At 45.9% G+C, this 21,956-nt stretch overlaps 1 protein-coding gene and 1 long non-coding RNA gene across 11 annotated transcripts in view; one reads left to right on the top strand and one right to left on the bottom strand.

The window, feature by feature from the left end:
• Window positions 1-21,956, bottom strand: part of LOC149970437 (uncharacterized) — a 223,759-nt gene that overhangs the window by 112,701 nt on the left and 89,102 nt on the right. The gene's annotated exons all lie outside the window — the stretch shown is intronic.
• dab2ipb (DAB2 interacting protein b) overlaps window positions 1-21,956 on the top strand; it is a 246,587-nt gene that overhangs the window by 210,274 nt on the left and 14,357 nt on the right. For 5 of the 10 annotated variants that reach the window (XM_090227118.1, XM_036968136.2, XM_036968133.2 and 2 more), the window contains 7 exons: window positions 10,681-10,825; window positions 14,299-14,443; window positions 14,580-14,816; window positions 14,980-15,181; window positions 16,358-16,554; window positions 17,506-18,385; window positions 21,772-21,906. In XM_090227118.1, coding sequence (XP_090083244.1) covers window positions 10,681-10,825; window positions 14,299-14,443; window positions 14,580-14,816; window positions 14,980-15,181; window positions 16,358-16,554; window positions 17,506-18,385; window positions 21,772-21,906 — 1,941 coding nt within the window. The remainder of the gene's footprint in view (window positions 1-10,680; window positions 10,826-14,298; window positions 14,444-14,579; window positions 14,817-14,979; window positions 15,182-16,357; window positions 16,555-17,505; window positions 18,386-21,771; window positions 21,907-21,956) is intronic. The other 5 variants (XM_090227120.1, XM_090227121.1, XM_036968135.2 and 2 more) reach the window with 1 other exon arrangement.

Raw genomic sequence — 21,956 nt, 5'->3', positions numbered from 1 at the left:
GTGCTATAGTACACACACACACACACACCCCTGGGATGGACAAGGCTTTATGAGTGTGGTGCTGCCAGGTAAGACAGTCTGCAGGGAGACTCTTCTGCTAGAGTTTAACCTCTTATAACCCTTTTATACCAAGACTGAAACCTGCCAACTTAACCATGCCGTTTTCTTTTTAATGCCTCTTCTTTGTATCGGAAAGGGGAAGCCGGTACTTTTATTCAAGGGAGGTAGACGTGATTGCGGTATTGTGTTTAAAACACCCGCCAACGCCTCAGTATAAAGCGTTGCCTTTCATCTTACCGACTTTGGCACGCATTAACCTGTTTGACACAAACCAACACAGGGGTGTGATCATTCTACAGTGGTCCCTGCAGTGTACTCTCAAACCGGTGTGATTAGAACGCTTATGTAGAACGTCCAGTTATGATTGACGCAGCATACAGCGTTTGAGCTGGCCACACTTTTTTTTTTTTTTTCCCACAGAAACATTTTGCACAATCACAGTCCTTACAAGTTAACGTCTTGATTGTGAGCAGTTTGTTTTTCAATGCAATGTTCAGACATTCACAGAAGTAGCTACAGCCTAACACAATTATCCAAACCGGAAAATGTAGGCTACATTAGTCCTAGCGCTAACTGGGGAAAGATTGATGTAACACAAGCGGTCATATTTAGCTAACTCTCAGCTGACAAACCATAATATGAATTAGCTAATAGCAATTACTATTTACAATGAATCAGTCCACGGGTGAACTCGCCATTGATCAAAATAATTGAATAAAACGCTTTCTAGTCATCGAAAGTAATCCGACGATGGGTAGTTTGCGAATAATCCTATGATGGGTAGTTTTTCGCGTCAACCAAAGATAAGAAGAGGACAAGATGAGTTTGGTCTGTTTACAGTATGCATGTTGAAGAGGGTGTGTCGTCTACCATCATTCACTTCCCTTCATTCCCGGAAGTTTATTCGAAAGATGAGTGAACCATCCCTTCACCTCATTTTTGTTATAACATCTTTGGTCTGACAAACGTTCACGTGACACCCAGAATACATTTTATAATGTCAACAAACATGGCGCCACACAGTTGGCCAAATAGCTTAGCTCGTTATAATCAGTACAACCTTCAAAAAAGTATTTCACACACATCACAAGTGTCCATTACAATCTATGCAAGAATCAGAATGCATTATTTGTCACCAGTACTTGAAAATGTGAACAAAACAGTAAATACATTATGCTCAATACACACAGTACCAGTCGAAAGTTTGGACACACCTACTCATTCTAGGGTTTCTTTATTTGTACTATTTTCTACATTGTAGAATAGTGAAGACATCAAAACTATGAAATAACACATGGAATCATGTAGTAACCAAAAAAGTGTAAATAAATAAACCCATGAGTGAGTTGGTGCGTCCAAACTTTTGACTGGTTCTGTACATACGGTATGCTACATTAGAAACACTGCATAGGCACTTACTTTGATAGAAACACACACATTTCCAAAGTTATTCCCTATTTGTTAGGAAAACAACAATGAAGGCAATCTGGGCGCCAGCCTGAAAATGTGCCAGGGGGAAAAAGTGTAACGCTCGTCTGAAGAAGTGGACCAAGGCGCAGCGTGGTAGGCGTTCGTGATATTTATTAAACTGAACACCGCAACAAAATAACAAAGTAGAAAAACGAAAGCACACAGTTCTGTCAGGAAACTAAACAGCTAAACAGAAAATAACTACTCACAAAACACAGGTGGGAAAAAGGCTGCCTAAGTATGATTCCCAATCAGAGACAACGATAGACAGCTGTCCCAGATTGAGAACCATACCCGACCAAAACATAGAAATAAAGAAACTAGAATGCCCACCCTAGTCACACCCTGGCCTAACCAAAATAGAGAATAAAAGCCTCTCTATGGCCAGGGCGTGACAAAAAGTTTATGCAAGACTGCGCAAACGTCTGCACACTTGATCTGGGGAAACACTGGGGATGTGCTTGGGCTCTAGTCGAAGAGAGAAGTTTGTCCGGCTCAGTAAAGCCTCAAACATAAATTGTCGTCAACAGTGAAATGGGCTACTTCTATGTCAAATAACGAGGAGGCAGAACACACCTCAATTCAAACTGTTGTTAGAAAATGGAACTTGTTTGAAAATCATTTTAAATTAACGAATTGAAACAGTTTTTTTAACAAGTATGATGCGCTAAAAATAGCTAACTTACTGTTGTGAATGTAAAGAAATGATAGCATTGCATTCTGTCGAAGGAATCTAGAACTTAATCAATGCTGGGTTAGTCAGGTTACCATGACAACGGTCACAAAAACAGGGTCAAAGTTAAATGTCTCTTCTCCCTGCCCTCCCCGATGCCAAGCACTGGATGCATAAATGGCAAATGCCAACAAGAAAGAGGTAAAAACGGGACTGTTTGAAAGGGGATCATATAAACATTGCCCTTTTCTTTTTCTACAGGCAACATTCTGTGAATCCTGGTTAAATTAGGTAATAGACTTCTCCCCTCTTTCCCTGTCCTTTCTCCTCCGTTTATTAACTCTGATCTGTTGAGCTGCACTTTCTTCTCCCACTCTCTCCACCATCCTCTTCCTCCCTTCCTCCCTCCGTCCACTTTCTCCCTCCCCTCATCTCCTCCGTTTATAAATTCTGATCTGTTGAGCTGCACTTTCTTCTCCGGGCTCGCTCATCTCCCTCCTACCCTCCCTCTCCCCCTCCCTCCTACCCTCCCTCTCCCCCTCCCTCTTCACTCCCTCCTTCCTGTCTCCCTCATGTCTCTCTGCATGGGAGATTGTGGTGGTAGTGAGGTATAGTCTGGGTGATGGGATGTGACAGTAATATAGAAAGTGTCCCGTTTTTCCTCATTAGCACTGAAGCGAGGGAGGAGGGGGGCGGGCCGGAGGAGAGAGCGAACGAGGGAGGAGTGGTGGAAAGAGAGAGAGGGGAAGGGGGGTTGGAGCTCTTTTTAGGCCCTTGTCTCGGCGTATTAGAGAGGCAGAGTGGGGTTCCTAGTAATACTCTGTTATGAGACTGGTCTCCACTGGCCCTGTGATTACTACGCACACACACACACACACACACACACACACACACACACACACACACACACACACACACACACACACACACACACACACACACACACACACACACACACACACACACACACACACACACACACACACACACACACACACACACACACTCTCTGCCCTACTAAAGGTTTCCTTATTCCTTGAGTATTGCTAGTCCATTCTAAGGACCACATGATAGATTCATCACAGCCCTGTTGCTAAGCTAGGATCAGACCTTTGCATGTATTGAACAGGTTCTGTTTTTATCCAGCACCCCTGTCTAACACAGTCAGTACACTGCTACATTTAGGTGAGTGGAGGGGTCATAGTTTGCTCCCGAGACACTGAATCTAAGCTACATGCTCCCCCCCTCTCTCTATCCCCCTTTCTTCCGTTCTCTGCACCCCCTCCCATTTCTCATCCCCCTCTCGCTCTCTTCTGCCCCTGCTCTCTCATCTAACTCCTCTCTAATCGGGTATGAATTTGCCAGAAATGGCGATAAAGGGACGAAAAAGGAAAGGAAAGGGGTGGAGATGAAGAGAGAAGGGTGGAGGTTGGAGAGTAGATCATAATTGGGCTGACATTCTCCCAGAGTAAAGAGCAGAGAAGAAGAACCCCTAGTCTAATGGTTGGCCAGGTGGCTGCCCATCCACACAGGAAAGGTCAGGTATCCTCAGGCTACCTTGTGTGTGTGTCTGATCCCTTATCCCTGCCAATTTCCCCAGCAGCGGCTTGACTATTGCCACACCACCCAGAGATGTGTTGCTGCTGCTGCTGCTGCTGCTGCTGGTGTGTGTGTGTGTGTGTGTGTGTGTGTGTGTGTGTGTGTGTGTGTGTGTGTGTGTGTGTGTGTGTGTGTGTGTGTGTGTGTGTGTGTGTGTGTGTGTGTGTGTGTGTGTGTGTGTGTGTGCGCGTGCGCGTGCGCATACGCGTGCGCGTGTGTTAACGGAAAGTCTCTCTTTTCATTCACATCAAGCTCTCTGATTGGCTTCCTGCTGCTAGTCTTTGATTTTCTGGGATAACATGTTTAGAACCACAGGACCTGTCTGAGTACCCTCCTTCTCTTATTTCTCTCTGACTTGCTTTCTCTCTCTCGCTCCAATTTCTTCTCTCTCTCTCACTCTCTTCTCTCTTTCTCCCTCTTGTCTCTTCCCTGCCTCGCTCTCTTTCCTCATCTGTTCTTTAAAGACTACGATGCCCCACTGTTTATTCTCCTCTCTCCCCTCTCTCACTACATCTGTCTCTTCTCTGTCCCTGCTGGCGTTCTCTCACCCTGCTGGCGTCCTCTCACCCTGCTGGCGTTCTCTCACCCTGCTGGCGTTCTCTCACCCTGCTGGCGTCCTCTCACCCTGCTGGCGTTCTCTCACCCTGCTGGCGTTCTCTCACCCTGCTGGCGTCCTCTCACCCTGCTGGCGTTCTCTGTCCCTGCTGGCGTTCTCTCACCCTGCTGGCGTTCTCTCACCCTGCTGGCGTTCTCTCACCCTGCTGGCGTTCTCTCACCCTGCTGGCGTTCTCTCACCCTGCTGGCGTTCTCTGGTTAAGAAGACTTCCCGGCTCTGTCATTTTCAGAGAATTATTAAGATTTGTCGTTATTCCCTATGTGTGTCGCAGATACTGGGTTACAATTGATTCACAAAATGGACATAACGGCATATTAGTTTGGTAAACTGCACACTGGCTGCATATCTAGGCTGAAATGGCCCCCTATTCCCTACGGGCCCTGGTCAGAAGTAGTGCACTATATAGGGAGTAGGGTTCAATTTCAAAGGCCGCTCTACCCTGCTTCCTGCTGTCCTAGTATTGGGTTTGAGTGACGTTCTGGAAGTGTTTAGGAAGTATTTGCCAGGGCCAGATGGCAGGGACTGGGATGGTCCATGATACCTTTTCCTCTTCCCAGTTTTCCAATTATCCCTGCACATTTCACAGATCAACACACACACTCCTCACACTCCTCCCTTAACGAACAGCCCTGCTGCCACAGGCCCATTTAGCCATCACCATCATGTGCTACTAGCACTCCGCTTGTCCGGTAGTATGGTTCTGAGCTAGGTTAGTTTATACTGAATGGCTTTTGTGGATGATTTTGATAACACATCTATCTCCATTTTGCCATTACTGTGCGTGTGCGTGTGTGTGCGCGCGTGCATGTGCGCGTGCTAGATAATACAGACTCCCCCATGACTGCGTCAGAAGAATGAGACAAACCATTATCACAGTGTGAGCCGTAATCACACTGCTATGGGCAGGGCTTGGCACTGTGACACACAGTCTCACTTTCTCACTCGACTGCTAATGGAAATAGAAATGGAAAAATGACACTTTTTCTTTGTCAGTAGATTTTATTTACATTTATCAAGACGTGAAATGAAACGCAGGGCCATGCCGCCTTAGCAGCAGCCTAAGCATCCTGTACCTTTATATCAATATTTTTTTTATCATGAATTCCTTTTTATGCCATTTTTTTCACCGACAATATATTTGTTTTAAGGACGTGTGGCAACCTGATGGGTTAGTTCCAGATGGAGTTGCCGATGCAGCTGTAAGAGACTGGATGGAGGGGAAAAGCAGTTCGGATTTACCTTGAGAGGGAGTCCATGTGCCTAGCTTTGAGTCTGGTCAAGTTGATAAAAAAAGGAACAATTAATCAGTAGCAGTGCGTGTGTAAAATCACTCAGGAAGCCAAGCCAGTAAAAATAAACTATAGTACAACGTTGTTTGCTCTATAACCCATTTGTTCATACGCCACCGTGATATACAGTAAGGCCGTGACAACGCAAAGACAACAGTCACACAGTGGCGGAATAAATTCGACTACACGTACGTTTGTTTCATCACAAAACCCGGAAAGCGACATCTGTCCGGAGAAGTCCACAAAGCAAAATATTGAACGTAACAGACAGTTTTATGACCTGCAGCGTGGTGAAACAACTTCCTGTTTTCCACAGTTTACTAAACAAATACTGATTTATAACCATGTAGTTACCACAAGTCAGCCTAAAGACAAATGGAGCAACGCCTCTGCTATTCCAGCACCATTTCAATGGAAACATTTAAACATCATCAAATCAATAAGACTACATTTTTATACTTAGTTTAATACACTGAAAACAAACTTAAAGATACCAAAAACTATTTCAAATCCAATCAAATCAAATTGTATTGGTCACATACACATGGTTAGCATATGTTAATCCGAGCATCGCGAAATGCTTGTGCTTCTAGTTCCGACAATGCAGTACCAACCAACGAGTAATCTTAACCTAACAATTCCAAAACTACTACCTTATACACACAAGTGTAAAGGGATAAATAATATGTACATACAGATATATGAATGAGGGATGGTACAGAACGGCATAGGCAAGATGCAGTAGATGGTATCGAGTGCAGTATATACATATACATACAGTGCCTTGCGAAAGTATTCGGCCCCCTTGAACTTTGCGACCTTTTGCCACATTTCAGGCTTCAAACATAAAGATATAAAACTGTATTTTTTTGTGAAGAATCAACAACAAGTGGGACACAATCATGAAGTGGAACGACATTTATTGGATATTTCAAACTTTTTTAACAAATCAAAAACGGAAAAATTGGGCATGCAAAATTATTCAGCCCCTTTACTTTCAGTGCAGCAAACTCTCTCCAGAAGTTCAGTGAGGATCTCTGAATGATCCAATGTTGACCTAAATAACTAATGATGATAAATACAATCCACCTGTGTGTAATCAAGTCTCCGTATAAATGCACCTGCACTGTGATAGTCTCAGAGGTCTGTTAAAAGCGCAGAGAGCATCATGAAGAACAAGGAACACACCAGGCAGGTCCGAGATACTGTTGTGAAGAAGTTTAAAGCCGGATTTGGATACAAAAATATTTCCCAAGCTTTAAACATCCCAAGGAGCACTGTGCAAGCGATAATATTGAAATGGAAGGAGTATCAGACCACTGCAAATCTACCAAGACCTGGCCGTCCCTCTAGACTTTCAGCTCATACAAGGAGAAGACTGTCCATAGGACAACAATCAGTCGTATATTGCACAAATCTGGCCTTTATGGAAGAGTGGCAAGAAGAAAGCCATTTCTTAAAGATATCCATAAAAAGTGTCGTTTAAAGTTTGCCACAAGCCACCTGGGAGACACACCAAACATGTGGAAGAAGGTGCTCTGGTCAGATGAAACCAAAATTGAACTTTTTGGCAACAATGCAAAACGTTATGTTTGGCGTAAAAGCAACACAGCTCATCACCCTGAACACACCATCCCCACTGTCAAACATGGTGGTGGCAGCATCATGGTTTGGGCCTGCTTTTCTTCAGCAGGGACAGGGACAATGGTTAAAATTGATGGGAAGATGGATGGAGCCAAATACAGGACCATTCTGGAAGAAAACCTGATGGAGTCTGCAAAAGACCTGAGACTGGGACGGAGATTTGTCTTCCAACAAGACAATGATCCAAAACATAAAGCAAAATCTACAATGGAATGGTTCGAAAATAAACATATCCAGGTGTTAGAATGGCCAAGTCAAAGTCCAGACCTGAATCCAATCGAGAATCTGTGGAAAGAACTGAAAACTGCTGTTCACAAATGCTCTCCATCCAACCTCACTGAGCTCGAGCTGTTTTGCAAGAAGGAATGGGAAAACATTTCAGTCTCTCGATGTGCAAAACTGATTGAGACATACCCCAAGCGACTTACAGCTGTAATCGCAGCAAAAGGTGGCGCTACAAAGTATTAACTTAAGGGGGCTGAATAATTTTGCACGCCCAATTTTTCAGTTTTTGATTTGTTAAAAAAGTTTGAAATATCCAATAAATGTCGTTCCACTTCATGATTGTGTCCCACTTGTTGTTGATTCTTCACAAAAAAATACAGTTTTATATCTTTATGTTTGAAGCCTGAAATGTGGCAAAAGGTCGCAAAGTTCAAGGGGGCCGAATACTTTCGCAAGGCACTGTATGAGATGAGTAATGTAGGGTATGTAAACATTATATTAAGTAGCATTGTTTAAAGTGGCTAGTGATATATTTTACATCAATTTCCATCAATTTCCATTATTAAAGTGGCTGGAGTTGAGTCAGTGTGTTGGCAGCAGCCACTCAATGTTAGTGGTGGCTGTTTAACAGTCTGATGGCCTTGAGAGCATTTCGCTACAAGCATTTCGCTACACTCGCATTAACTTCTGCTAACCATGTGTATGTGACAAATACAATTTGATTTGATTTGATTTGATTTGAGATAGAAGCTGTTTTTCAGTCTCTCGGTCCCTGCTTTGATGCACCTGTACTGACCTCACCTTCTGGATGATAGTGGGGTGAACAGGCAATGGCTCGGGTGGTTGTTGTCCTTGATGATCTTTATGGCCTTCCTGTGACATCGGGTGGTGTAGGTGTCCTGGAGGACAGGTAGTTTGCCCCCGGTGATGCTTTGTGCAGACCTCACTACCCTCTGGAGAGCCTTACGGTTGTGGGCGGAGCAGTTGCCGTACCAGGCAGTGATACAGCCCGACAGGATGCTCTCGATTGTGCATCTGTAGATGTTTGTGAGTGCTTTTGCTTTTAGCTCAATCAATGTTGCTTAATATCATGTGGCTGTCCATGGTATTGATTTTACACACAAGTAAAATAAGAAATTGACTCGCACTACTTGTAGACTAGTTGAACGCCAATGCCATCCTCCTCGTATTGCCAAAGCAGTCTATGGTCTGTCATATACTACGCTTTTAGTTTTTCCATAGGCTAGCAAGCATTTTAGCCACAGTAGGTAGCCTAACTTCCTCGCATGGGCAAAAATGAACCAGCTAAATCAGCTAGCTAGTTAACGTGAGCTTACCAGGCTACATCTAGGCTACATATTGAACTTCAGTCATCTCAGGCCAGTGGCACAATATATTCATTTATGGTTAGATCATAATCGTTGGCCTGTACAGAGCATTATGTCAAAACCACAAGTCCAAATCCACATCTCCATCCACGGCTTAGGAAAGGGACGATTTTAGCAAGCTAGGTACTGCAGGTTAACACAAGCAGACATGAAACAGACACGTTTGTCTGACAATGATGACGTTTTGATTAGGATGTGATTTGATTGGTGTGAAGCCAAATCCAAACTGGCTGCCCTTGGGGGGAATTTTGCTGTGCCAGGACAACCCACAGTTGAGCTCAGCTCAACACTGATAGGCTAATTATTTTATAATTGTTTTATCAAGGGAGGCCAAATGCTTGCTGGCATCAATCAATCGAATGCTACGGGCGGACACATGTCATACTCTTTTGTTCCAGACAGCATCAGATACATGGGCTACACGTACTGAGACAGAGGGGCGCTGTTTCCCTCGCTCAGATGATTTCTCCGGTGAGATTCAGCCACTAGCGAATTGACGGAAAATTATGAAAACACAGCGAGACGAAAGATCAATTATTATGATTATTTATTTATTTCATTGGTATTTGGGGAAGTCTGGCTTCCCTTGGCATCCATGAACACACGCCACTGCAATTAATGTGGCTAATTCATATAATCAGAATCCACCACAGCATTAATTAAGACTGAAGCTGGCAAGTCATTTGTTTAATTGGCTAGCTAGCTAACGTTAGCTGGTCGAGGATGGAGAGAATCCGAAAGCAAGACGGCAGTGGTGTGCTGCGATGAGGATTGTAGGGAGGACAAAGTTACAAGGCTGCTCTTGAACTATTATTGAAATGTGGTGTGCTTTCTGGCACCACTTCGTGACTGCCATAGCATCGTCCAAGTGAGGGCTTCATTTTTGGGGTAGTGAAGTTAGCTAGCTAACTACCTACTTACTACAGAGTCCATGAACTGCAGTTGCTTAGCCACAACTTCATCCGACTGAGACACCTTAATGAGACTGCGTTTCCTACCCTGCCTACGGACTTTCTCTCCCCACTTGACCACCTCCCTCAGATGACCACTCTAACGACTGTCCATTTCATGATGTTGTGATGTTGTTTTTCTCAATTACTTGTCTTTTTTTTTAGTGCTTTGAAGCGCTTTTGAGATTCTTTGAAAAGCACTATATAAATTGAATAAATTATTATTGTCATTTGTATTATTACTTGCACAATGCAAATAAGATATGAGTTGTGTCATAGGTCTACATACGTCAGACTAACACAGTAAATTGCTGTTTTATTTGAGGAAATGCCTTCGGAAAGTATTCAGACCCCTTGGATTTTTCCACATTTTAATACGTTACAGCCTCATTCTAAAATGGATTAAATCAAATTTAAAATAAAAAAAAATTAAATAAAGTGCCATGGGATCTTTAATGACCTCAGAGAGTCAGGACACCCGTTTAACGTCCCAGCCAAAAGACGGCACCCTACACAGGGCAGTGTCCCCAATCACTGCCCTGGGGCATTGGGATATGTTTTAGACCAGAGGATAGAGTGCCTCCTACTGGCCCTCCAACACCACTTCCAGCAGCATGTGGTCTCCCGTCTAGGGACTGCGCTGCTTAGCTTCAGAAGCAAGCCAGCAGTGGTATGCAGGGTGGTATGCTGCTGGCTTAGTAACTGCAGTGTCTTCTGGGAGTTGTAGTCTCATCTCAACATGTTCTCTCTTCCTGTTTTGCTGTAGGACTTCCTGACTGACCTGATGATGTCAGAGGTGGACCGGTGTGGGGAGAACGAGCACCTGATCTTCCGAGAGAACACCCTGGCCACCAAGGCTATAGAGGAGTACCTCAAACTGGTGGGGCAGAAGTACCTGCAGGACGCACTTGGTAAGTCTGTCTGTCTGTATGTATCTGTCTGCCTGCCTCGTTTTCTGAATGTCTGCCTTCCTGTCTTCTCCAGCCTCTCTATGTCTTCAGTTATAGGAGAGGAGAGATAAAGCTATTGGAGACGATGTATGTGGTAGCATCTGCTGTACAGATGAGGAGGATGGGGCTGTAGATATGGTCTTTGTATTCAGCTGTAGGAGATGGCTGTAGAGATGACTGCTCCAGTCTGTGGACCGTGACATTTCCCTTCAGCGCAGGCCACCCTCTGGAGGAGAGAAGATAAATAATGTTTATCTCTCTAATGCCTGCCTTCAAGCCGTCAAGTCTTCACACTATTAATCAAACAAGCATGAATTCATAGAATGCTTGGGAATGACATAGAGTAAGGCCATTTGTGAATATTCTATAGCATTATAGAGTGGAATAGCGGCCGTGCGTTTGGACAGTTAATAGACACTGCGGTAAATAACGCCTAATTAAAAACCATCTGTCTCCACCGGGAAAAAATTGAGAGGAGAGGTCGGTCACTCACCCACTCCTCCAATGACCTGACATCCTCCAAGCAGCGAGCTAACGTTAGGCTCTCGGTTTCTAGCTTGCTAAATAAATAGCTAAATAAATAGCTAAATCAATAGATATGCTAGCCTATTAGCCATGTTGACTGACTTGTGATCATTGCCCTTGGTAGTTTGATTGTATTGACATTCCCAGCCTTAGTTACATCAATCTGTTTTTGTCCAAAATATTGAGTAATTGAAACTGAAACAGTGGAACCCGAATGGGTGGAAGCAACAAACAACATACAAGCCAGCTGTGATTTACAACCTGATAGCAATATTTTATATTGATCATCATGTCTGATATTATGATTGTCTGTTTGTTTCATATCTGCAAAGTAGTTCAAACGCTGCCAGTTCCACTTTAAGTTCAGATGTGGCAAATGAGTAGGCGCGGTCAACACACTTAACACGATAGGGGAAAGAGTTTTGTTGATGCTGAGAATAATGGAATGGATATGTTTTTTAAATAACATTATTAGAACGTTCCCTGAACGTTACTAAAGTTCTTGTTGTTTTTGTTGAGAGTTTTCTTAACTTTCCGGAACAATTTGAGAACATGGCTTTAAATAGAACCATAAGGAAACCTGTAGGAAACATTATGCTGAAGTACTGAAATTCCGACAGAAGAACGTTGTTTTTTAATATTCTCAGAAATATTTGACGACATTCTCAATGTTGTGCCGTCTTTCGGAGAACGTTCCTATAACATTACCAAAATTGAAATTAAATATAACCATCTTTTAAGTTTTAGGAAATGTTCTGTTAAAGTAATGAAATACCAAATGTTTTAGATAGTTCATAGTAAAGAGCTTACTGAGCTGTAGTAGAGGTCAAAGGTCATTGAGGTGTAGTGGAGGTCTTAAGGCAGAGAAGGCCCAACCCTCCTGTACACAGTACTTTCTTTTTTTTCCCCTTCCCTATCTCACTCTCCCTTTCTCTACCATAAGGTTAGTGTTGTGTTATTGTTTGGCCGTGGTCCCGGCGATAAGCCTGGTGCATGTTGCTGTATTTACCTCATCCAGTCTGATTTAGAAACGTACACAGAAGCAGTTTTAGCTGCAGAAAAGCACACGCCCTCCCTGCAAATGCTCTTTCTTTTTCCATCCCTCTCTCATTTCCCTCTCTGTGTATAGATCTAAAAGGTCTGTCTGTCTGTCTGTCTTTATTTCTGGGGTTGTGTTAAGAATATATTGGGGCCTCAGTGAATCATCCATGTGTGTATTCCTTGGAGCTAATGTGCTTTGAAGCCTACCGTAGGTGAATAATGGAATCTCATCGCTGCCAAAGATGAACTGGTTCTGGTCTGCCATGCAGGGGTGGCATAAGGATGACCAGGAGTAGGGAAGGGAGATGGGGAGGGAGAGAGACAGACAAACTGTACAGGGGAAGTGATTACACCTTTATCACTGTCAAACTACGGATGAGATCTTCTTTTTATAGTCTTACCACATCCACTCTCTCGTTCTTTCTCTCTCTCGCTCTCGCTCTCCTCCCTCACTCTCTCTCTCTCTCTTCCTCTCTTGTTCTCCTTCATATGGGAAGGACAACGTTGACAGGAAGGGGGAGAGAGAGGGGGGTGTTTGTGGAACGTTGATGGAGCGTTGTCTGAAGCGCATGAACATCAGTTGTGTTACCTGGGATGACCTGGGTCTCTGACTCAGGTTCACTCAGGGTTCTTATTGTTGGTTGACATATTGTTGGTCTGAAGTGATGTATTGCTTATGGTATGCTGTTATGGTATGATGTTATGGTATGCTGTTATGGTATGCTGTTATGGTATGCTGTTATGGTATGCTGTTATGGTATGCTGTTATGATGTGATGTTTTGAATTGAGACACTGTAATTCTTTCAGCGATTCAGTTTCACTTTAATTTTAAAAAATCCCAGCGGTCAATAGCAAAAACAGCCCCCTGGTGGTCAATCATTATAACTACCCCCAGACACAAACTGTTTACTGAATGAATGAATGCTTGTGTCTGAATTAATGAATGTTTGTGTCTGAATTAATGAATGTTTGTGTCTGAATTCATGAATGTTTTGTGTCTGAATTAATGTTTGTCGGAATGGATGAATGTTTGTGTCTCGTCACTCACCTGTCTCTCTCTCCAACCCCGTTGACTCTCCGTACTGGCTGAATGTCCGTGTCTGACTGTCTCCCTCTCCAACCCAGTTGACTCTCCGTACTGGCTGAATGTCCGTGTCTGACTGTCTCCCTCTCCAACCCCGTTGACTCTCCGTACTGGCTGAATGTCCGTGTCTGACTGTCTCCCTCTCCAACCCCGTTGACTCTCCGTACTGGCTGAATGTCCGTGTCTGACTGTCTCCCTCTCCAACCCCGTTGACTCTCCGTACTGGCTGAATGTCTGTGTCTGACTGTCTCCCTCTCCAACCCCGTTGACTCTCCGTACTGGCTGAATGTCTGTGTCTGACTGTCTCCTTCTCCAACCCCGTTGACTCTCCGTACTGGCTGAATGTCCGTGTCTGACTGTCTCCCTCTCCAACCCAGTTGACTCTCCGTACTGGCTGAATGTCCGTGTCTGACTGTCTCCCTCTCCAACCCCGTTGACTCTCCGTACTGGCTGAATGTCCGTGTCTGACTGTCTCCCTCTCCAACCCCGTTGACTCTCCGTACTGGCTGAATGTCCGTGTCTGACTGTCTCCCTCTCCAACCCCGTTGACTCTCCTTACTGGCTGAATGTCCGTGTCTGACTGTCTCCCTCTCCAACCCCGTTGACTCTCCGTACTGGCTGAATGTCCGTGTCTGACTGTCTCCCTCTCCAACCCTGTTGACTCTCCGTACTGGCTGAATGTCCGTGTCTGACTGTCTCCCTCTCCAACCCTGTTGACTCTCCGTACTGGCTGAATGTCCGTGTCTGACTGTCTCCCTTTCTCTCTCTCTCCCTGTGTTACAGGTGAGTTTATCAAGGCGCTGTATGAGTCAGATGAGAACTGTGAGGTGGACCCATCCAAGTGTTCGTCCAATGACCTGCAGGAGCACCAGAGCAACTTGAAGATGTGCTGCGAGCTGGCCTTCTGCAAGATCATCAACTCCTACTGGTAACTACTGGGACACCGGGCCACAATACACTACCATTTATCTCTCATGACATTTTAGGAACCACAGTTACCACAGGGAACAGCACACTGTCTAATCTCCTCCCTAACGTTGTTGATACGTCCCCCTCCCTGGCAGTGTGTTTCCACGGGAACTGAAGGAGGTGTTTGCGTCGTGGCGACAGGAGTGCAGTAGCCGGGGCCGACCGGACATCAGCGAGCGGCTGATCAGCGCGTCTCTGTTCCTGCGCTTCCTGTGCCCGGCCGTTATGTCCCCGTCGCTTTTCAACCTGATGCAGGAGTACCCTGACGACCGCACCGCACGCACACTCACGCTCATCGCCAAGGTCACCCAGAACCTGGCCAACTTCACCAAGTGAGTGTGTGTTGACGGCGTGTGTGTGTTGACGTCGTCCGTTTTCACTGTGTTTGTGTGTGTGCATCCGTGCGAGAGAGAGAGAGAGCGTGTTTTCTATACGCAGGCACTCACTCTCCCCCCTCTCTCCCTCTCGCTTTCTTTTTCTCTCCCTCCATCCCAGGTTTGGCAGTAAGGAGGAGTACATGTCCTTTATGAACCAGTTCCTGGAGCACGAGTGGACCAACATGCAGCGCTTCCTGCTGGAGATCTCTAACCCAGAGACCATCTCGAACACAGCAGGGTTCGAAGGTTACATCGACCTGGGACGGGAGCTGTCCACCCTGCACAACCTGCTGTCAGAGGTCGTCTCTACCATGGACCAGGTAGGGCTGACAACCGGGGGAGGGGGGGGGGGGGGAAACAATGAATACAAGGGACATTTTGTCATTCGTTCATATACACTTGCACACTCGTTTTTTCAAGAACTGAAAGGAGAGTTTGTCCTGACCTCTCAAGGCCCCAGCTATAAGTGGATTTTCATGATCGGAATTGTCCAAGAACAATTCTGAGACCTGGTGAAAGCCTATATAACTAGGCCCCCGGACCTTTTCTCTGGTCAGGTCATGTAGTCAGGAAAAACCTCTGGCCCTAATTAAATACGTACTTTGAAAGTACATACTTAATAATGCTGTGGTGCATGATCACTACCCTTCAGTGTTTAATGATATACAGGGTGCATTAGCATGTTTACCAAACAACATTCACCAATGTGTACAGCATACTATTGCTTATATAATACAACTACCGCTACCACTCTCTGTCAATGAGAGTGCACTATTGGTGTGCTCTGACTTGCAAATGGATTTGCTGGGGCACCTAGTGCATAAGCCATGGTTCCGTATGGAGAGCCATCCCAGCGTGGTAATTACTAGGTACATTTGGGGTCAAAACCCATATAGACTCCATTTGTATGTGTGTGTGCTCCATCCGATCCTCACAGAGAACAACACGCTTCCTTTTATTTCAATAAAAAAAAATAAACTCCTGTCTGTCCCCGTTCGACATCAAGTCCTCCCAGGCTCGGATTCATTATTCAAACTGAAGGGCATAATTAGAGTAAGATTAGCACTCTGTAATTGGAAAAATAATACGCCATCGAGCAGCTGACTGACTGACACCGACACGGGGACGGACATTTTGGAGGAAAATAAGTTGCCGTCTCATCTGCGATCCAAGGTTTCAGTTAGTGCCTATAAAAGTTGCAGCAGCACCACACGAAATGCTTAAAAGGGCTTCATATATAGTGGAGTAGAAGACTGTGAAGAATGCCATTAATACAGAGTGAGCCTAAGTAGGATGACGTTTGCCCCCAAGCCTAGACACTGATCTAATGTCAGTCTTGTCAGTCTAATGTCTTCCGTACCCCACCGCCTTGATTAATTATTAGGATTGCAGGAGGTGGAAGTGGATCTCAGATCTGTGCTTAAAGGCCTCAACTTTTCTACTGCGCTACCCTCACCCCTGACCCCATCTCTGACTTTGAACCTTTTGCCCCTCAGACCTCCGCCTCCAAACTGGGGCCTCTACCCAGGATCCTCCGGGAGGTGAACACAGCGCTGACCAACCCGTCCAGTATGACCATGACCATGACCGCTCCGTCCCCCTCTGACCGTACAGGGTCTCCGCCCAACACCGGGGCAGGCTGCAGCATCTCCACCGGCCTGCAGAAGATGGTCATCGACAATGACCTCTCAGGGTAAGGACAGGGTGAGGGTAAAGGTTAGGAGGAACAAACAAAAGGAAACGGTATGGGTATGGGTAGGGATGATTAAGGTGGTCAAAGTTTGCTCTTCTAATTTCATGTGAGATAAAAGATCATGACAATCTCTTTTGAAGGTCAACAAATGAAGAATGATAATGACGATCTCTTGTAAAGTTCATTTCTTTGTTAGGTGAATGAGATGACGGTCATTGTTGTCTATTGTGTTCAACAGCGGTCCAGGATCAATCGGTATAATTAGCCACTGTCGTCGTCGCGCACCCCCCTTATCAGACCACGCTATGGTGTGTCGACCCAGCCACAGTCCCTGTCCTGTCCCCTCCATTCCCTCCTTATCAGGCTGGCAGAGAACCTGTAACCCCAGTCAGATTTATGGAGGCTGGAGTGAACACGACTAGCATTCTAGCAGTCTTTCTTAATTACATCCCATTCACACAGAGGGAGGGAGGGAGGGAGGGATATAGAGAGAGGAGAGAGAGAAAGCAGCAGAGAGAGAGACAGTGAGAGAGAGAGATTATGGGGACATAAATCGTGGCTGTCAAGGTAATCGTCTCCAGACAATAAAGCTTCTGACTGGGTGGTGGAGGAAAGGAGAGGAGGAGGAGGAGGGGAGGGGAGGAGAGAATGAGTGGGGATCACTTAACTTCTCCCTATGACTCACATCCTCACCTGCTGCTGGTTTGCTGTTTTTATACCATGTGTCCTGTTGTGTAGGGTGAGTGTTCATTGGGATTTCACACTTAACTGTTTCTCATGTGTGGGCTGAAGGGTTTGACTGGTCATTTTTCATGTCTGTCAGGGTCAATAGATACAGCCGTGTACAACTGTTTTACAGAATAGTCAAAACCTCTCTATCTTTGCCATTCCTCCTTTTTACCTCCTGCTCCTCTTCCCCTCAACCCCCCCCCCCCCCCCCCCCCCTCTCAGGTTGGTGGACTTCACCAGGTTACCCTCCCCGACCCCGGAGAACAAGGACCTTTTCTTCGTCACCAGGAATTCTGGGATCCACCCCTCCCCGGCCCGCAGCTCTAGCTACTCCGAGTCCAATGAACCTGAGCTGGGCATGGCCAACGGCAGCAAAAGCCTTTCCATGGTGGACCTCCAGGACCCCCGCATCTTAGAGGGCAGCCCCTCAGACGGACTGGGAGAGGGCATCGTTCCTGGGGGAGTGTGGTCGGCCCGGACCCCCCAGGGTAACATCATTGGAGGTCCTACACTGAGGAGGCCGGTCCAGACCCCCACCACCCCTGGGTCGGAGAGTGCCCCAGGCAGGTCGGCTCAGCTTCTGGCCCCCCTGTCCTTCCAGAACCCCGTCTACCAGATGGCGGCAGGGCTGCCAGTGTCGCCGCGAGGCATGGCCGACTCAGGCTCCGAGTGCCACAGCTCCCACAGTTCCCATAGCAACAATGAGGACGGGCTGGGAGGAGGAGGGAAACACAACACCTTCCTGAACCACGGAGGAGGAGGTGGTGGTGGGGGGAGTAGCGGGGAGGAGTATGCACGTCGTTCGGGGGAGTTTGTAGGCACGCGGAGGCAGCTGTCACTCACAGAGGCCCAGCCCACCATGCCCAGACAAAACAACGCCGGCCCCCAGCGCAGGATAGACCAGCCCCCTCCGCAGACCACCGTCACCAGGGGCCGCACGCCGCCGAACCTGCTCAACAGCGGGCCCTACCCGCGCCCCTCCAGCGGCAGCATGATGTCATCATCGCCCGACTGGCCCGGCAGTGGTGCGCGGCTACGGCAACAGTCGTCGTCATCAAAAGGAGACAGCCCTGAGACCAAGCAGAGAGCCCAGCACAAACAGGTCAGGCAACGTACGCTTGTTTAAATGACTGTCTATGGGGATAGCTGTTACAGCGTGGTCCTTGGCTGGCAGTCATGTTGGTAACTTCAAAATTGGCTTTCAGAATGGTTTTTTAACGGATCACCATTGAAACATGGTCACTTGTCTCTTAATGAGTTCTCAGGCTAAATACGGCTTTACAATGCCTTGCGAAAGTATTCGGCCCCCTTGAACTTTGCAACGTTTTGCCACATTTCAGGCTTCAAACATAAAGATACAAAACTGTATTTTTCTGTGAAGAATCAACAACAAGTGGGACACTCATGAAGTGGAACGACATTTATTGGATATTTCAAACTTTTTTAACAAATCAAAAACTGAAAAATTGGGCGTGCAAAATTATTCAGCCCCTTTACTTTCAGTGCAGCAAACTCTCTCCAGAAGTTCAGTGAGGATCTCTGAATGATCCAATGTTGACCTAAATGACTAATGATGATAAATACAATCCACCTGTGTGTAATCAAGTCTCTGTATAAATGCACCTGCACTGTGATAGTCTCAGAGGTCTGTTAAAAGCGCAGAGAGCATCATGAAGAACAAGGAACACACCAGGCAGGTCCGAGATACTGTTGTGAAGAAGTTTAAAGCCGGATTTGGATACAAAAATATTTCCCAAGCTTTAAACATCCCAAGGAGCACTGTGCAAGCGATAATATTGAAATGGAAGGAGTATCAGACCACTGCAAATCTACCAAGACCTGGCCGTCCCTCTAAACTTTCAGCTCATACAAGGAGAAGACTGATCAGAGATGCAGCCAAGAGGCCCATGATCACTCTGTCCATAGGACAACAATCAGTCGTATATTGCACAAATCTGGCCTTTATGGAAGAGTGGCAAGAAGAAAGCCATTTCGTAAAGATATCCATAAAAAGTGTCGTTTAAAGTTTGCCACAAGCCACCTGGGAGACACACCAAACATGTGGAAGAAGGTGCTCTGGTCAGATGAAACCAAAATTGAACTTTTTGGCAACAATGTAAAACGTTATGTTTGGCGTAAAAGCAACACAGCTGAACACACCATCCCCACTGTCAAACATGGTGGTGGCAGCATCATGGTTTGGGCCTGCTTTTCTTCAGCAGGGACAGGGAAGATGGTTAAAATTGATGGGAAGATAGATGGAGCCAAATACAGGACCATTCTGGAAGAAAACCTGATGGAGTCTGCAATAGACCTGAGACTGGGACGGAGATTTGTCTTCCAACAAGACAATGATCCAAAACATAAAGCAAAATCTACAATGGAATGGTTCAAAAATAAACATATCCAGGTGTTAGAATGGCCAAGTCAAAGTCCAGACCTGAATCCAATCGAGAATCTGTGGAAAGAACTGAAAACTGCTGTTCACAAATGCTCTCCATCCAATCTCACTGAGCTCGAGTTGTTTTGCAAGGAGGAATGGGAAAAAATGTCAGTCTCTCGATGTGCAAAACTGATAGAGACATACCCCAAGTGACTTACAGCTGTAATCGCAGCAAAAGGTGGCGCTATAAAGTATTAACTTAACGGGGCTGAATAATTTTGCAAGCCCAATTTTTCAGTTTTTGATTTGTTAAAAAAGTTTGAAATATCCAATAAATGTCGTTCCACTTCATGATTGTGTCCCACTTGTTGTTGATTCTTCACAAAAAAATACAGTTTTATATCTTTATGTTTGAAGCCTGAAATGTGGCAAAAGGTCGCAAAGTTCAAGGGGGCCGAATACTTTCGCAAGGCACTGTACATGAACAAATGACGCAGTGTCACCGAAAGCTTCCATTAACACCACTTCATCCCATTATGCGCTGCATGTTGACGAGGCCTGTATGTCCGGTGGGTGGTGCCTGAGCTCTCAGTTGATTCTAGTCGTCGGAGCAGCCAGCGTGTCATGGCCGTAAACGCCACGCTCAACGACTCCACCGCTTACACGTGGAAGTCTAGTAGCACGGGATCACAGGTAGAGTGATGGATGCAGGCGTAGGTCTATTGTTTCCTGCTTTCGTACTGACGCATCGAGATAGACAGGCTAGTTTGTTTATTAGTTAGTCGTTTTTTTGGGGTTGGTGGGTTGTGTGGCTGTGTGTCTCTCGCTGTTGGGACTGGGAGTTGTTCTAGTGTGTCTATAATTGATCTGCTGGCATCCTCGGGCTGTTAAAGATGACCTCATAGTCAGCAGGTCACCATCGACCAGGCTGGCTGTTCGATGGTTTCCCCCCCGGTGATCTCTGGCCTCAAGGTGACAGGAAGGACATTTACATTCCCAGTTTCCCGCAATACCCCCCCCCCCGGCTTAGTGATTGACTGATTGGTGTAGCCCGAGGGTTAATGGGGTCGTAATGGAAACCAGACAGACACCATGCGCGCTCTACTGGGATTTGTTAAGCATGTTGTTTTGAATGTCTTCCTTCCTTCCTTCCTCTCTGAACTCCATTAGAGATACATAGCAGGGGGATTGGAGCGAGACATTGAGAAGGAAATCAATTGCTTGATTGAGTCGCTGTCTGGCTACACTGACTGGGTTTCAGCTGTGTCTGGAGATGCATGTATTTTTAATATATATAAAGCTCAGTGCTTTATATACTGATAAGATTGCAACTGTAGTTCTCATCCGTGCAACAGGCTAGGTTCTGAGTTTACGAAATGATCCTGTCTCTGTCATGTCGATAGGCTGCTGTGCATGTCGCCGAACATCACATGAATATGTCGCTACCTAACTGACTGACTTACTAACACTGTATATTCAGTAGAAATCTCTTGTCTGTCTTGACCTTGGTATTCTTCTGAGAAGTGTCCAAGGACAATGACATGACAGTGTGAGGTTTGAGCGAATATATTTGAATTCATTCAGCACAGCATATCTGAGATTCAAATGAATATGGTCAATGTTTCAGTTTCAAAGAGTGTTTTGGACTTTGTCTGTGAAACGACCCCACTGTTCCTCCCCTCCCTTCACAGTCCAAAGGCTCCATCTCCCTCTGACCAACTGTCAGTCACCTTAACTGACACATGTAATGACACACACACACACACACACACACACACACACACACACACACACACACACACACACACACACACACACACACACACACACACACACACACACACACACACACACACACACACACACACACACACACACACACACACACACGCTCGCTCTCTATCTCACACTCAAACACACTTTGCTCTAGTGATCACATCTGTTCGTCACGTTCCCATGCACATTCCATGCTCATTCCGGTGTGTATGTAATCTGTATGTCGGCGTGTGTGCACCGTATGCTGGTGTGTGTGTGTACCGTATGACGTGTGTGGGCGTCCCACTCGACTCAGCTCATGTGTGTGTGTGTTGTGTTGGTTCCACTAGGCCCCCTCCCCAATGAACCCCAATGCGCTGGACCGTACGGCTGCCTGGCTGTTGAATATGAATGTGCAGTATGTAGACCATGAGGGGATGGACCCCGAGTTCAGAAACAGAGAGGATCTCACTCTGGCCGAGAAGGTAACGTCCAACTCCCAAACCAACCTTAACCCTCTCTCAACCTCCCTTTT

This window comes from Oncorhynchus mykiss, chromosome 29 (genome assembly GCF_057628025.1).
Source record: "Oncorhynchus mykiss isolate SJ-2025 chromosome 29, ASM5762802v1, whole genome shotgun sequence".
Taxonomy (NCBI): Eukaryota; Metazoa; Chordata; class Actinopteri; order Salmoniformes; family Salmonidae; genus Oncorhynchus; species Oncorhynchus mykiss.
Note: the sequence above shows the minus strand (reverse complement) of the source record. Positions and strands in the feature narration are given on the sequence as shown.